The sequence below is a fragment of the Perognathus longimembris genome, chromosome 27, assembly GCF_023159225.1.
Source record: "Perognathus longimembris pacificus isolate PPM17 chromosome 27, ASM2315922v1, whole genome shotgun sequence".
Classification (NCBI taxonomy): Eukaryota; Metazoa; Chordata; class Mammalia; order Rodentia; family Heteromyidae; genus Perognathus; species Perognathus longimembris.
This window is the reverse complement of record NC_063187.1, coordinates 4,827,312-4,843,607: the sequence shown is the minus strand read 5'-3', so window position 1 is coordinate 4,843,607 and position 16,296 is coordinate 4,827,312. Positions and strand designations below refer to the sequence as shown.

General features: G+C 44.8%; 1 protein-coding gene across 4 annotated transcripts in view; it reads right to left on the bottom strand.

The window, feature by feature from the left end:
• Positions 1 to 16,296, bottom strand: part of Lrp6 (LDL receptor related protein 6) — a 78,331-nt gene that overhangs the window by 26,523 nt on the left and 35,512 nt on the right. For all 4 annotated transcript variants that reach the window (XR_007209276.1, XR_007209277.1, XM_048335254.1 and 1 more), the window contains exons 9-17: positions 12,022 to 12,238; positions 11,030 to 11,319; positions 9,695 to 9,921; positions 7,161 to 7,345; positions 6,346 to 6,672; positions 3,584 to 3,786; positions 2,611 to 2,822; positions 896 to 1,086; positions 192 to 401 (exon numbers count right to left, since the gene is read on the bottom strand). Coding sequence is in view for 2 of the 4 variants with exons in the window: in XM_048335254.1 (XP_048191211.1) it covers positions 192 to 401; positions 896 to 1,086; positions 2,611 to 2,822; positions 3,584 to 3,786; positions 6,346 to 6,672; positions 7,161 to 7,345; positions 9,695 to 9,921; positions 11,030 to 11,319; positions 12,022 to 12,238 (2,062 nt within the window). In the remaining 2 variants the exon portion in view is untranslated. The remainder of the gene's footprint in view (positions 1 to 191; positions 402 to 895; positions 1,087 to 2,610; positions 2,823 to 3,583; positions 3,787 to 6,345; positions 6,673 to 7,160; positions 7,346 to 9,694; positions 9,922 to 11,029; positions 11,320 to 12,021; positions 12,239 to 16,296) is intronic.

Below are 16,296 nucleotides of genomic sequence, written 5' to 3'. Positions count from 1 at the left end.
TCTCAGCCTCCTGACTAGCTAAGGTTACGGGCATGAGCCATTGGTATCCAGCTCCCTCACTCCTGTTTTAAGGGGAGATGTTTACAAGGACAAAACTGATAGCATATTAGTAATATCCTGAAGACAAAAGGAGTGAGGAAACCACAGACACGAGTTCTGAGGAGCCAAGGACAGTAGTCCTCAACACTTACTGTACTCCTGAAGGTTCAGCTCTTTTACGGCATGAATGGCAGTCAGCTGGGCAATCCGAGCCTGGACTTTGGTTCTGCCCTCACGACCGGTCATGTCAATTTTTTCAATCATCTGCTGCTGTTTATCAATCCAATAGAGCCAATTTTCAAACACGGTCAGTCCCACAGGCTGCAAGATATTGGAGTCTTCTAACACTATCCTGTTGGCACCTTGGAAAGGAGAGCATTCAATAGCCATCACTCACCTGTCACCCCTTCACTTACAGGGCCCACCACCCTTGTAGTGACTCCCAGGCCCCACCGCCTTTTCAACACCCATTCAGCCCTGAGCCACATGGTCAGGAAGACGTTTATGTATATAAACCTTGCTGTTTGTTAAAGTGTCTATTTGTAAATATCCAGAAGGAGTAATGGGGCAAGGGAGAAACCAATCACAAACTGGAATCCAGGCCACATAAGTGAGCCAGAAGAACTGGGAAAGGAGAAGCAACACACTAGAAGTATGTTAATTACAGGTCAAGAAAACTGGCAAAATGATTAGATGACAGAGGGAGTAATGATGCTGACTGCTGAAGAAAAGGCTCTTCTCCAACCAATGTGTCACTGTATTTAATATAGAATAATCCAAAACAAGAAACATACAAATAGTGTTGATAAGGCACTGCACAACCTCAATCAAGGCACATCCAACACTTCCTGGGTACCTGAGAGATCGCTGCTTTCAATTCTCCGGAGATCTGAATCAGCCCAAAAGAGCTTGCCCAGCCTGCTATCGAGAGCCAAAGCCACTGGTTTACTCAAGCCACTGAAGAAGAGAACCTCCCGTTCCGTTCCATCCAAAGCAGCCCGTTCGATTTTGGGGGATCTTTCCTGAAGATTGGTAAAATACATGTACCTGAAGAGATAGGAGGAAATAAGGTTACCAAAATGAAAAGAACACACAACACATTCTTAAGGACTTTGACAAATGGAAGTAGGGGTTAGAGTGACAAATGGAAGTAGGGGTTAGAGGCGCAGCTCCGTGGTACAGTACTTGCTTAGCATGCCCAAGACCTTGGGGTTTGATGCCAGCAATACCAACAAAATAACATATATGGAGGGACAATAGTACTTTGGGCTTTTGTTGTTTTCCCTGAGACAATCTATGTAGCTCAAACTCCTCAAACGCGCAATCCTCCAGCCTCAGACCCAACCCATAGTGTTGCAATTACAGAAGTGTAAACTCATTTTTTAATTGATACACCTAAACCACAAAAGGGGTAATGTTCTGACACATGGATTCATGACTGATCTAATTTAAACCACCTTCTCAAGCATGCGTCACTTCAGCATGACAAAAGCATTCAAAGTCCTTTCTTTGGCACTCTGGAACACACACTAGACATCACCACCTCTAGTCACTATACTATGCAAGGGCAGAACTCTTAACTCTGTACCCACTGACCAACTTTATAAAAAGGCTGCAGAGGGCCAAGCACGGTGCCTGATACCTATGTTTCAACTACCCAGGAGACAGGGATCAGGAATATCAGGGTTTGAGGCCAGCCTGAGCAAAAACATAGCAAGATCCCATCTCAAATGATAAGCAGAGTGTGCCATCTCACACAGGAAGCCATAGACAGGAAGGTCATGGTGTGAGGCCAGCTAGGTGAAAGACTCCAGACCCTAAAAACTAACTGAAGCATGAAGAGCTAGAGGAGCGGCTCCAGCAGTGGAGTGCCTGCCTGGCAAGCGTGAGGCCACGGGGTACATGCACTACTTTCAATGAAGGGAATACGGGGTTCGCATACACAGTTCTTAGGAAGCCAATTTTCATGGATTAACGTGACAGTGGTAGACACAGGCGTAACAACTTTCCAACAATCAAAGCCAGTAGCCAGAATGTCTTGAACACAAAATTCTTTCTAGCTGACGTATGCAATAAGTAAAAATAAGTCACAGGTATCTTTTCTTCTATTTACAGCCTTTCCTGTAACTCCTTTGAAGACGCTTTCCTGCTGAAGCCCTTACGCAGATGTGAGTACCGAAGGTTTATGAAATGCAAAGCTCTCGACTAAATGAAGAAAGACCTGCTCCTCCTCCATCAAAGGACCTGAGTAAGGCCTACGGAAAAATATGCAAGTGCACCGGGAAGTGCCTGACGGGTGAGGCACACGCAGGGGACCCGGGAAAGGGAGAACACATGTGGCAAGGGCAGGAGACCAAGGAACAGTTCGTGGGGAGCGTGGGCAGCAGGAATTATCTTCAACTCACGGGTGAAGCTCAGAACTAAACCACAGGGGAGAAACCCTCGGCAGGGAGAGAGAACGCTCACGAAAGCCATGAGGGGTTGGGGGGACACGGAATGGTTCCTGGTGCACAGGACACTTATAGGCACTGGCTGGTGCAGACATGTCCCAACGCCACTCTGGTCGCGTACCCTTTCTCGGGGTTCACCACGATGGCTCGAGGTCTGTCTTGCTCGCCTTTCAGCACCACTCCAATTGACCTCCCATCTAGCCTTGTCACGGTGATGACATTGGCAGCCTCACAAGTCCAGTAGATGTAGCGGCTGTAAATATCAATGCTGAGGTCATAGGGTTGTATTTCTAGGTTCTGACTGGAAACTGAGCTCACAACCACAGTGAAGCCCTAAGGAGAGAAAGAGACACACACAGTATCAATGTTAGACTCCACGGCAGACAGTCCTGCAGCGGCCGCTCCCAATGCTTTGGGAAGGATTTCCATTCCTTTTTCCTTTTGGCCAGTCCTGGAGCCTAGGCACTATCTCTGAACTTCTTTTTTTTTGCTCATAGCTAACACCCAACCACTTGAGTCACTACTCCACTTCCAGCTTTTGGGGTGGTTAACTGGAGATGAGACTCATAGACTTTGCAGCCCAGGCTGGCTTGGAACCACGATCCTCAGCCTCCTGAGTAGCTAGGATTACAGGTGTGAGCCACCAGCAGCCAGCTATCCTGGATGTTTTTAATCTTACTGAGATCGTTAGGTCTTAATTTTGAACCTTTTAAATAATACACAAGTAGTTATGTAACTGTTATTTATAAAGTCCCTACCAGACAACAGATAAAAGACTTGTGCTCTGCTTTCCTCAAAGCTTAATGTTCACAGAAATTGTAGTGACAGAATGGGGATCAGAACAAAGGTCTACTTGACTTCAAAACTTCTCACTCTGGAAAGACCAGTGCTAGTGATGAAGTCATCACACACAAGCCTGAACTATCCTACTATAGTGTCCACCCCGAAGCATCATCAAACTGCTCCTCTTAAGCAAAAAGTCACTAGTGCTGGGGTTTCAGTTAGCATCCACGTACACACACACACAGAGTTAAATGAAACCATATAGTAACCAGTCAGAAGAAGATAAGAGCTTTGACTGGGGCCCACAATACCTGGCCGCCATCTTCTTGTGCCTTCCGGATAGTGTTCTGTCGCGAGTCGATCCAATAGAGCTGTTTGCCCAGTGGGTCGTAGTCAATGGCCCGGACGTTGCGAAGGCTGTGGATAGGGAGGACGATGTCGGGACTCTGTTGTTCATCAATCACCATGCGGTTGATGGCACTCTTTTGACTGAAGAGCAGGAAAGTGGTGGGAGCTTAAAGAAAGGAAAGACGGGACTTTGAAACAGACTGATTCTAAGTCCTGCAGCAATCTTTCAAAGACTGGATCAGCCTGCAGTCTGTATCTCAGAAAACAAATACAGCAAGGCCCAGGGCAGAACCCTTTGGCATGCCTCTAAAAACTGTCTTCAGAGTGGCACTAAAAAGCATGCCAGTAGCCAAGAAAATTATAAATTCACCCAATGACATAACTAGCCTGCTTGTTTCCATCTTGCAGTAAACCATAGCAGACTTCATTTCAGTGAAGGGTTTTGTAAAGGCATAAAAGGTAAAGAGTTTGTTTTGCTTTATGTGCATATGGTGTTTATGTAGTTGGGAAGAAGGTAAGAATCAACAACTCCTAACAGATGCAGAAGCGCATGTGCCTAAAATGCAAAGACCCTGGGTTTGATCCCCAGCACCATATTTTGAAACAAATCTTTATAGACCTATCTGGGCCAGACACTGATGGCTCACACCTGTAATCCTAGCTACTCAGGAGGCTGAGCTCTGAGGATCACAGTTGGAAGCCAGCCTGGGCAGAAAGTCCATTAGATTCTCATCTCCAATGAACCACCAAAAAGCCAGAAGGGAAGCTGTGGCTCAAGTGGTAGAACACTAGCCTTAAGCAAAGATCTTAACAGCACCCAGGTCCTAAGTTCAAACCCCAAGACTGGCACAGAAAAGAAAATCTTGCTGGGCACTGGTGTGGGCTCTGGGATTATACCTGTAATCCCAGCTACTCAGGAGGCTGAGATCTGAGGCTCGCGGTTTGATGCCAGCCTAGGCAGGAAAGTCTGTGAGACTCTTATCTCCAATAAACTACTCAGAAAAGGCTGGAAGTGGGGCTGTGGCTCAAGTGATACACAACGCTAGCCTTGAGCACAGAGAGGCTCAGGGACAGCACCCAGGCCCTAAGTTCAAGCCCCACAACTGAGCCCCCCCCACCAAAAAAAAATTATTATTTCTGGAATTTTCTACTTAATATGAAGGTTGACTGCAGGTCATTGAAACCGCAGAAAACGAAATAGCCAATAAGGGAAACTACTGTCTATGTCTTAAATTCCATAATTACATGCTATTTCCCTTGGTACTCCATCATTAAGTCCAGCACAATCATGTCTTTCTTGGGAACAGAAACATAAATAGCCAAGCCAGAACTCTATGCCTGCATCATCAGAGCTCTACTTCTGTATCCCTGTGTTTTATACATTCACACTCGGATGCATACTGGCTCATGTCCTAAAGGAACTCACTGCCATGCACAAAGAAGCTTGGTATATGGAGCACCGAAATCCTGCTTGACTTCACGTTCTTGTTAACTAATATGTCTGAATCTACGCTATCTCATCTCAAACCACCTCTCCTACAGGTACTGCAAAATGATGTCAGAAACACTGTACACTGGGCTGTCTGTATCTCGCATTCTCCCAATGAAGATGTGACATGCAGAGATTGGAGGGGTGGAGCAGAGGAAGCTTTCCGGTGGTCTTTAGAAGGCATCTGTGTTAAAAGAAGGTGCTGCTCTTGGGCAAGAACACAGTGAGCTACAAGGCCAGGCCAATAGTACACTTGAGCATGGTGCCAGGTGCACTGGGCATGGGCTGGAATACAGCCCACATTTCATTAGCCAAACCATGCACCTGTCTTCCCAGATGAAACATTCTCCATGGGAGCTATCTCAGAAGACAAGATTCCCACCCTCCTTAATACATGAACACACTATGTTACTAGGTCTGCCACGAATCTTCTCTTTCTGATCTCTAGTTGTTGTTTTTTAACCATACTTACTCTAAGTTGTTCTTGTCTCTCCACTAGGACATTGGCCTTCATGTAAACATGGGTCATGTCCCACATCTCCCCAGCAACAATGTTGTTGCCTAGTTAACAACATTTACGTTTAATGCAAAAATATTTGCCACATTTGACATGAAAGCTATTGTACACCAACCCCTCCCCACACCTCCAAAATCTCGACTTACCACCAGACAGAAGATCTGGTAACGGAACTGGCCTAGAGTAGCACACACTCACTGTGTTTAGAGCACGTGTACCCTGCTTCCCTATCTAATTACTTCTGGGACATCCTCCTCTGTGTTCCCTGTCTGGTTTCATACTGAGTAAGTTATTATATCTGGCCTGGCCTGTGCATTTCAAAACACGAGAATTATGTTTTGGATTTTCCTTTATGTACTATCTCTACAGCTCTTTCCTTCCTCAATAGTGAATAAGAATTGTTAAAAACAAAACACACACACACACACACACACACACACACACACACACACACACACAAGTCATCCTTTCCTGTGACATTCCCAGGCCTGCCCTGAGGTAAAAGGCTTAAATTTCTGTAACATCAAGTTGTTAACATCAAGTGACAAAAATTAGCATCTTTTCCTTTGGTCCTCTTCTTTTAACTAAACAATCAGCACCAGACTTCCACAACTTTTCACTGCTAGAAAACCCAAACTGAAGCACTTAAAATGAGGCTTTCTCTTCTCATGTAAACTGGGGGGGTGGGGGGGGAGGAGAGCAGGGGACAAGCAGCTTACCACTACAAGTCCTGTTGTCAGCGTTCAGGGAGTAGTGGGCAGGGCACCCACAAACAAACCCCCCCACGGGCACAGCCAGGCAAAGGTGGGAGCAGTGCCCGTTGCTGGAGGCGCACTCATTCCAGCCCGCCTGCCGGGAGGAGTGGAAGACGAGGATGTCCATCACATAGTCCAAATGGCCCTGGATGATGGTGCGGTTTTGGCCACTGGTCTTGTTGGCACGCTCAATGCTGCGCCGGCTCCAGTCCGTCCAGTAGATGTAATCTTGGTACTGAGTTAAGCCAAAAGGATGAGGCAAGTCATCTGCTATCACTTCCCGATTGAGGCCTGTTTTCAAAAGTCAGCAGACAAGAGGAGAAGCAGGGGGGTGAAATGTGTGAAGACACAGTGTCTTAACAGAAAGCATCACATCTGCAATTGATTTAAAATAGAACAATTCATTTAAAAACAATTGTAATACCAGGCCAGTCCTAGACAACTACTCCTGCACTGTCCACCAGAAACCAATGCTGCTACTTTCAACCCCCATGAATGGTCTGTTTGGAGTGGGGCTTTATTTTCACTCCGTATGGGCCTAGAGGTCAGTGTCTGCACCTCCCATAAAGAGAAATATCTAAGGACCTACAGTATTATGAACAAGGATGAGATTCTCTTTATACTAAATAGACATGAAGTAACTCGACCGTTGTTAGTAATAACAAGGGTACACTCTGAGAACAGGGGAAGGGCCGCTCACAGAATCTTTCCTGTGGTGAATATCAGCCCCTGACTACTGCATGAAGAGCACGTGCTGTGAACAGAGCAGCAGAGCTTACCTAGCATATTTGAAGACTCTATTAAGTTGGTGTCCAAGTCTGTCCAATAAAGCCGTCTCTTGGCATAATCAATGGTCAGGCCGTTTGCTCGCCCCACGTTAGGAACCAAGGTGGTCCGTTCACCTCCATCCATGGCAGCTCTGTCTATCTTAGGCTTTCCACCCCATTCGGTCCAGTACATAAATCTGAGGAAGAAACAACGGAAACCCGGGCTGGGAATGTGGCCTAGTGGCAAGAGTGCTTGCCTCCCATACATGAAGCCCTGGGTTCGATTCCCCAGCACCACATATATAGAAAATGGCCAGAAGTGGCGCTGTGGCTCAAGTGGCAGAGTGCTAGCCTTGAGCAAAAAGAAGCCAGGGACAGTGCTCAGGCCCTGAGTCCAAGGCCCAGGACTGGCCAAAAAAAAAAAAAAGAAACAATAGAAATGTTCAGTGAGCATTCCACTTCGACAGCCCTGTACTCATGTATAATAACTAAAAACACCTATGTAATCAAGCAAATGGAGAAAACAAAATCAGGCTATAATGCAATTGTTTTGTCACTTTCAATTAAATCTATCTTCTCACATCTCAAAAAAATAAAAAAGATAGGAGTCAGCTCTCAGCCTTTCCAATGAATTTGTTCCATTCAAATCTTGGGACTGGACACAAACCAATGGTTTCTTTATTGTGCACTAGCATTTATGAAACTATTATTCAAGACAACAGCAAAGGATCAAGCCCTGGTCCACGAATCTCAACACAGTAACTTAAATACGCAAAATACTGGACTTTTAACTCGTGTAATCAAAACAGGCTGCAAGAGCATACCAACTGCAAAAGCAGCAATGGCCTTAGGCTGATGTCAGTAGCAAAGCCCAAACAGTGCACACCGCACCAGCAAGGCACCAGAAAGAGGGATCCGTGGGTGTGTGCTGCACCAGTAAAAAATGACTCAGCTCCCTGCTAGGTCAGCCGGCTATAAACGCCTCTAGCAGGACTCTGTGAAATACAGCACGGAGGTACCACTCATGCTGGCACTGTAGAGATGCAGAGGCTGAAGCATTAAAGAAATGTGAAGGATTTGTCTCATGTTCCTAAGCCAGTTCCATGATTTGAACCTAGTCCTTGAGCCAAATGCCTTTCGACTCAACTAGTAAGGGGCTGGTTTTAGAGACACTGTACATGGAAAGCGCTCCATAAGCCAGCTCTCCCGAAACACCATGGACAGACATTCACTTACCACCCAGCCACTGATGGCTGGCTAGCAGCAATGTATGAACATGCTTTCCTGAAAACTAAAGCCTAGATTCTAGGCTCTGCTTACACCACACTCGTCAGCTGACAAGCATGTGCACACAGAAGAGCAAAGAGAACAACTGTGAGAGGAGTTTTACACTTGCCAGCAGCAACTTACACTAGAGTCCTCAGTGAGAACTAAGGGCTTCTAAATTTATCTAATGTATACTGGAGCCCTCAGTGAGAACTCCGGACTTCTAAATTTATCTGACTGGGCACTAATGCTCAGAGCAAACACTACCATAATCTCACCACAATGTCAAAGCAGAGAAGCTGTCTTTGGTATGGCCCTTCCAACTCTATGGGTAAGTAGCTAAGCATGGGGGCAGTGTGGTGACTTCATGGAACCGTTTCTAAGTACAGAGGTGGCAGTGTTGCTATGCTCACGACACTGACTTCTTTTGAAAGTAGAGTTTTCCTTCATAGCTCAGGTGTCTGCTGCTATTTGAAACCTGCTGACTTCTCTAAGGACCACCCAACCTTGAAAAGCAAGTCATGGTGTAAACAACTCAGTTTGCTTTCTGTGCCATGGTGATAAACCTAACAACCCAGCTTGGTTTAGTGTGTATTGTAAGATGGAGCTGCTCTGTGCAGGGAGGGCCCTGGGCTCAATTCTCAGTACTATAAATACTAAGCTGATAAGTAGTGGAGTTTTGGGACGTGTGCTTACCCATGACCCCCAGTGGTATCTAGACCTAGGAAAGTAACCCTCTATCTGCCTGTTCTGTCTCCTCCTTTACCTACCTATGATGGGGTATAACTTATCAACTTGGCCCAGTTAAGAGCCAAACTGACTAGTATCTAATAACAAATTTGAAAAAAAAAACACAAAAAACTAATGCTTTTATAAAAGCTATTTAAGGGGCTGGGGATATGGCCTAGTGGCAAGAGTGCTTGCCTCGTATACATGAGGCCCTGGGTACAATTCCCCAGCACCACATATACAGAAAACAGCCAGAAGTGGCGCTGTGGCTCAAGTGGCAGAGTGCTAGCCTTGAGCAAAAAGAAGCCAGGGACAGTGCTCAGGCCCTGAGTCCAAGCCCCAGGACTGGTCAAAAAAAAAAAAAAAAAAAAAAGCTATGTAAGTGGTATGAATTCCTTATTCCTGGGTTGTTTCATGTACTCTTTCTGGATGCTGCTGCTGTTTCTGAACACTCACTGTTTCCGTGGGCTTACTGCAACAGTCTGGAACCTGGAGCAGTGCAGGCGAGCTCAGGGTGATATCACTCAGAATGCACAAAGAAAGCCACCCACCCTTCTGCAGGGTCCAAGGCGAGAGCTCTGGGGCTGTCCAGGTCTTTCCACACCAGAACTTGTCGGTGCTGCCCGTCCAACTTGGACACCTCAATTCGATTGGTCCCCGTGTCTGCCCAGTACAAATTCTTCCCGAGCCAATCCACCGCCATGCCTTCTGGGTAGTCCAGGCCGAACTCGACCACATGCTCCAGCGCGCTGCCATTCATAAAGGCTCTGCTGATGGTCTGCGGAAGCACAAAGCACAGAACCAAGGCCTAGCTGGTTAACGGTGGGGAGAAGTGTTCAGAGGCAAACTTTACACACTAACAAAACTCTCAAAGTTTCCAAGAGCAGAAAAAACATTGGTATCGATCTCTAGTAAGTGCAACTGTGAGCTCACTTCTACTTTAAAGAGAAAAGTATGGACTTTTGAAGACACAAAATTGTGTTCCACGGAGTGGGAGGTGTGGTGGCACACTCCCATAATCCCAGTGACTCTGGAGGAAGACTGGGAAGACTAGTTCAAGGTCAAGCTGTGCAAAAAGTTAGACCCTATCTCAAACACAGCAAGTGTGGGGGCTCACACCTAATCAATCCCAGTTTCACCTGAGGCGTGTGTGAGACCCAATCAGAAGAAAAGCAAAACCAAAAACGAAAAGCAACATCACTGAGGCATGGCTGGAGTGCTAGAGCTCTTGCAAGTGGGAGGCCCTAGGTTCAGCTGCCAGGACCACAGGAGTCCTCTCTCTGCCCCAGTTTACATCTCGACATGTATGCTAGGGAGAGGAAAGCAAAGGGATGCTTCAAATTTGTGTTCCAAATTATCAGGAGTCAAGTATCATTAAGACATTTATCTGATCAAGCTGGGCGCTGGCAGCTCACACCTGTAATCCTAGCTACTCAGGAGGCTGAGATCGGAGGATCACAGTTTGAAGCCAGCCCAGACAGGAAAGCCCCTGAGACTCTTTATCTCCAATTAAGCACCACAAGAGCTGAAAGTGAAAGCTTAGGGACAGGGTCCAGGACTCTTGAGTTCAAGCCCCAGGATCAGCATACAAACACACACACACACACACACACACACACACACACACACACACACTAGTTCAAGAAGTTCTCCCTTTGCCCAGCAGTGGTGGTTCATGTCTAGGAGATTCTTATCTCTAATTAACCAGCAAAAAGCTGTGGCTCAAGTGGTAAAGTGCCACGTAAGTACACAAGGCCCCGAGTTCAAGCCCCACTAATGACACTGACACACACACACACACACACACACACACACACACGCGGAGAGAGAGACAGCGCTCTCCCTGTTAGTTCCTAGAGTCATTACTCAAAAATTCCTTCGCTTACCTTGAGTGATATATCAGTCCAATAAATCCGGTTGTCTGTCACATCAAAATCCAAAGCAGATGCTTCCTTGACACCAGTGAGTGGAATGGCCACATTATTATTATTTGTTTCCAAAGAAATTCGTCTGATATCTGCTCTCCTCGAAAACAAAAGAAAAGCCTCTGGGACAATGCAGGTCTTCATGTCGCTGATGAGTTCAAAGCCAATAGGGCAGGCACAGCGAAGGCCCTGAGGTCTATAGAGACAAAGATGGCTACACCCTCCATTTTCCTCAGCACAAGGGTTGGAACCTAAAAGATATATTAGTTATAAACATTCAGAAGAACAGGCTCACTGACACAACACAGTCCACTTTTAAGTCAATACACACACTCGAACAAAACCCCGTTGTACACCTAGAGATAATAAAAAATTAAATCAAGAAATTAAAAGAAATCAGTACACATTTGGTTCACAATGACTCATTACTCTGATCCGAGTTTCAATTCTAACCAATACCAAGATTAACAGGAAGTGAAAGGATGGCAAAATTATTTCCTTTGTCTCCACAAGAAGCTTTACAATAAGATATATCGCTTATCCAATAGGATGAGGGGTGGGAAGGCCTGTGCTTGTGTATGTAACAATGCAAACTGTTCAGAAAGAACAATAAACATAAAGCCAGACTTTGGTGGCTCATGCCACTTAGGCAGCCAAGATCTGAAGAACTTGGTTCAAAGCCAGCCCAGGCAAAAAAAAGTCCATGAGACTCTTTATTTTCAATGAACCACCAAAAAGCCAAAAGTAGAACTGTGGCTCAAGTGGCAGAACATTAGCCTTGAGCAAGCGAGATCAGTGACAGCACCCAGGCCCTAAGTACAACTACCAGGGAAGGGAGGGAGGACTAAAGATGTCGACACTGCTTCAAACATCAATGATTTTGCTGGTGCTTTGCAAACTACTCTTTCCCTCATTTCAAATTCCCATTCTGAAGAGATTCTGGAATGACTTACCAATGATCCGATGAACGCTTGTGGCCTTTAGCCCCATTAAGTCAGGCAACTGATCTATGATGGTCTCCCGCTCTGCACTTCGCTTGTGCACTCTTTCGATGCTACGCCTCTGCCAGTCAGTCCAGTAAACATAGTCGCCCAGCAATGTAAACCCAAATATGTGAGGAATTTTGTCTTCCACCAGTACTCGTCTTCCAGTGCCATCAGTGTTCATAACCTTCAAGTTTACATTTGAAGAGAGAAAAACAGGGAAAAGTAGGTACTTAGCCTTCAAATGGGTTTAAAAACAAATCTGTCGTCTTAGGTTTCTCTGTTGCTTTCAGAAAACTACAACATTGGTTGTTTACTGAGAATGATCTCAAGTATCCAACACAGGCTTATACTTCACATCTTCTCCTCCAATCTCTTATGATTCATTCTATTAATTGACTATGTCAAATGGAAAATATCATCACCATAAATTTGCAAACTTATTTTCAAACTAGAATGTGTTAACAAAAACAGTACCATGTATCTTGTTTTTCAACCTATTTTGCTTTATCCTAGGAGTTTTATTGCTGCCTTTTTATACCTAAGGAAACACTTTCCTATGAACTCACACACCTCATAAACCACTGATTGTTTTGGGGTTTTTTTTGTTTTTTGTTTTTAGAACTTTTTCCACTTAGCCTTTTTATTTTTTGCTGTTTTGACTAAAGCAGCCACCATTACCAAACAACTATCAGATAAGAGAGATCTCGGGGCTGGGGATATGGCCTAGTGGCAAGAGTGCTTGCCTCGTATACATGAGGCCCTGGGTTCAATTCCCCAGCACCACATATACAGAAAATGGCCAGAAGTGGCGCTGTGGCTCAAGCGGCAGAGGGCTAGCCTTGAGCAAAAAGAAGCCAGGGACAGTGCTCAGACCCTGAGTCCAAGCCCCAGGACTGGCCAAAAAAAAAAAAGAGAGAGATCTCAAAGCCAGCCATGGTGGTGCACACCTGTAATTCCAGCACTCAGAAGATGGTGGCTGGAAATCTTGAGTTCAAAGCCAGTTGTGTCTGTATAGCAAGTTCCAGGCCAGCCTGAGTGAGATATAGAGTGAAGCCCTGTCTCAAATGATAAAAAGAGAGAACGAGAGAGGGCTCAATAAATCAGTTCTCTGGGGTTATTGTCTTAAATTCAGCAAGTAACAATTCTGGACAAGTTACTAGCTTTACAAAACTCCTATGTTTAAAATAAAACATGGCAAAAGCTTATGCCATTCTGAACCTAGTACAAATGAAAAAACACAGGCAATTCCCAATATTACCCTATGCTTTAAAAGCTAAACGACGTGTTAATTACATCTGGCAACTCTTAAGCGTGCTTAACTGTATTACCTCAGAGTAGTTTAATTAAACTGAAATTAGGCTTCTGTCATTTCTAAAATCTCACTTGAGATCTGAACCAGAGTCTCCAGTGGTTTCAGCTGTTTCAACCACATTGTGGCATTGGTTTATTATTCGGAAGCATTACCAGATACTGTAAACCACACTAAGAATGTGGGCTACAGTGGGAAACAGACGCAGGCTAGCCAGCACCCTCACTGCACGAAATATGCCAGGTGATGGCATACTTTCTACAGACATCACATCCAGGTTTTCAGCAGTTTCGTCAGCTCATTAAATGTCAAGACAGGATTACCCATGAAACCTTGGAATGCAGCCAGTCTACTACCCAAATGGCTGCAATGCAACTTCACTTGACAAGACACGCTCAAGGAACAGATGACAGCAGACAACCCAGCACCAATCATAAAGTGAGCTGGGGTAGGGATGCTGCACTGTTTCGGAAGGTGTATTTAAACCTTCGCCTAGAAGTTGGGTGCCAGTGGCTCACCCATGTAATCCTAGCTATAGATAAATAGACAAACAGAGATAAAATAGAGACATGCATGTGCACCTAAATGTGTGTGCATATATATGTGCATTAAAATGCTATTTTTTTATTTTTTTATTAAGTGAACATAAATTTTTTTACAAGGTGTTGTGCAAAAAGGGTGCAGTTACATAGTGGGCAGTGTGTACATTTCTTGTGATATCTTACGACCTGTTTTTCTATCCCTTGTCTAGGTCAGGTAGACATATATGCAATATATAATGTATCAAGAACATATACAGTATTCACAGACTTGGTCTCTACTGTCTCTCCGTCTCCCTTTGTTAACAGTCATATATCAGGGAGATCATGCCCCTTTGTTTTCTGTGTTCTAGGCTTGTCTCACTCAACATTATTTGTTCGAGTTCTGACCATTTCCCTGCAAATAACAATATTTCACCATTCCTAATCGCTATGTAGTATTCCATTGTGTGTAAGTACCATATTTTTGGATTAAAATGCTATTTTAAAAACAGAATAAGTGAGGTAGCATTCAGGAGGCCAAGGCAGGAAAGTCACCTGAACTGAAAAGTATGAGGTTAGCTTAGGCAACACAAGCAAGACATCTCAAAATAACAACAAAAATAAAATCCAAGCTGGGTGTGGGTGGTTCACGCCTGCAACCCTAGCTACTTAGGAAGCTGAAATCTGAGGACCATGGTTCAAAGCCTCCTTGTCCCATGACAACAAATTGACCATACATATAGCATTCAATCTCAGTTGCAGATAGATTACTAGACTGATAGCTGGCAGGAGCTAGAGGGAGGGGAAAAGAAAAAGGAAGCTGTTGCTTAATGGCTAGTTTCAGTCTTCAATGACAAGTGGTAGAGACCTGCTAGAGATCTACTGCACAAAACTGCATCCACAGTCAGCATAACTATGCCACATGCTTAGAAACAGCAAGGTGACAGTGCTTATACACTATATAGTGTTTACTACAACACTACACAATAGACTCAACCTGAGGGGCTCTGCTCCCCAGGCTCAAAACACTGCAACGAGGAAACAATCACAGAATCTCCAGGAGGTGAACATCCTGAGTGCACGGCCACCTGAGGGATTGGTGAGACAGATGGGTGAGGAGCTGATACTTCCTCACCAGATATGGAAAAAGTGACTGTAGCTGCACTAGTGTGGCTCAAGTGGAAAAGTGCCTTGAACTTGTCTGTGTTCAATCCCTAGTACCATTTAAAAAGGCAGGACATGAAAACCAATGTTCTTGTCCTTCGGGAATATAAAATCCCAAAGGATCGTATGAATTTGGATAATCTGATTGAACTAGAGCTATCTCCACCCACATTGGCTGATTTTATATTAAACAGGAGGTAAGGGAGTATATCTGCAGTTCTAGCTACTCGGGAAGCTGAGATCAGAGGGCTGCAGTTCAAAGTTAGCCCAAGTAGTTAATGCCAAGAGATTCCATCTCCAAATAACTAGTAAAAAGCAGGTGGGAAGTGTGGTTCAAGTAGTATGACACCAGCCATGAGCAAGCCAAGCAAGCATGAGGCCAAGTTCTAACCCCAGTACCAAAAAAATGAAAGAAAAAAAAGAAAGAAAGAAAGAAAGAAAAAAGGACAAGGGCAAGTTTAAACTTGGTCCTTAATGTGCTTTCTAAGTACCAACTCGCATCAGATTATGCTAATTCTACAGGTAAAACTACCTAAGCTCCTTGCTGGGAGGAAGCCCTTGTTTGGTGAGGCTCTAGGGGTTGTTGTAGCAATTCAGGATAGCGTCAGTACACCCATCATCAAGTAAGCCTCTCTTATTACAGACTCCAGAAACTGAGCGAGGCAAGCGGATAAGGAGACAACAGCACATGATTGGATGGCTGCGTGGGCAGCTATGGGTTATGGCAGCTTTGTCACCAGGACCAAATCAGTGCGCAGCTTACACTCAATGGGCTGATTCTGCAAATCTATTATCATGAGGAGATGCGAAATGGCACAGTAGGACAAAACTGCGGGTACAACAAATCCAGGTGCTCGCTCTGTTCAGCTGGGGACCTAATGATGTCGTTTACTGGCCATTCTTCCATGATCAAATTTCATGAGGGTGTGGGGAAAAACACATGAACAGAGCATGGTGCAGGAGTAGAAAACCATTCTTGAAGGTTTCTCAGACAAAAAGTATCATTGGTTTTAAGGAACAGTAAATATTATATACACTGGCCAAGATTCAAAAGGAAGTACCTGCTGATACTTGCCATATAAGCATGAGAGTTTTATCTCAACAATAGGTAATTATACTATTACAATTTCTTAAGACAGGATTAGTCTTAGAAACCAACAGCAGGAAAAAAACATCACAAATAGGCCCTTGTGAGTTTTGACAGACTTTCACAATACACAGGTTAAAGATGCCAGGCAAAGAAATTCC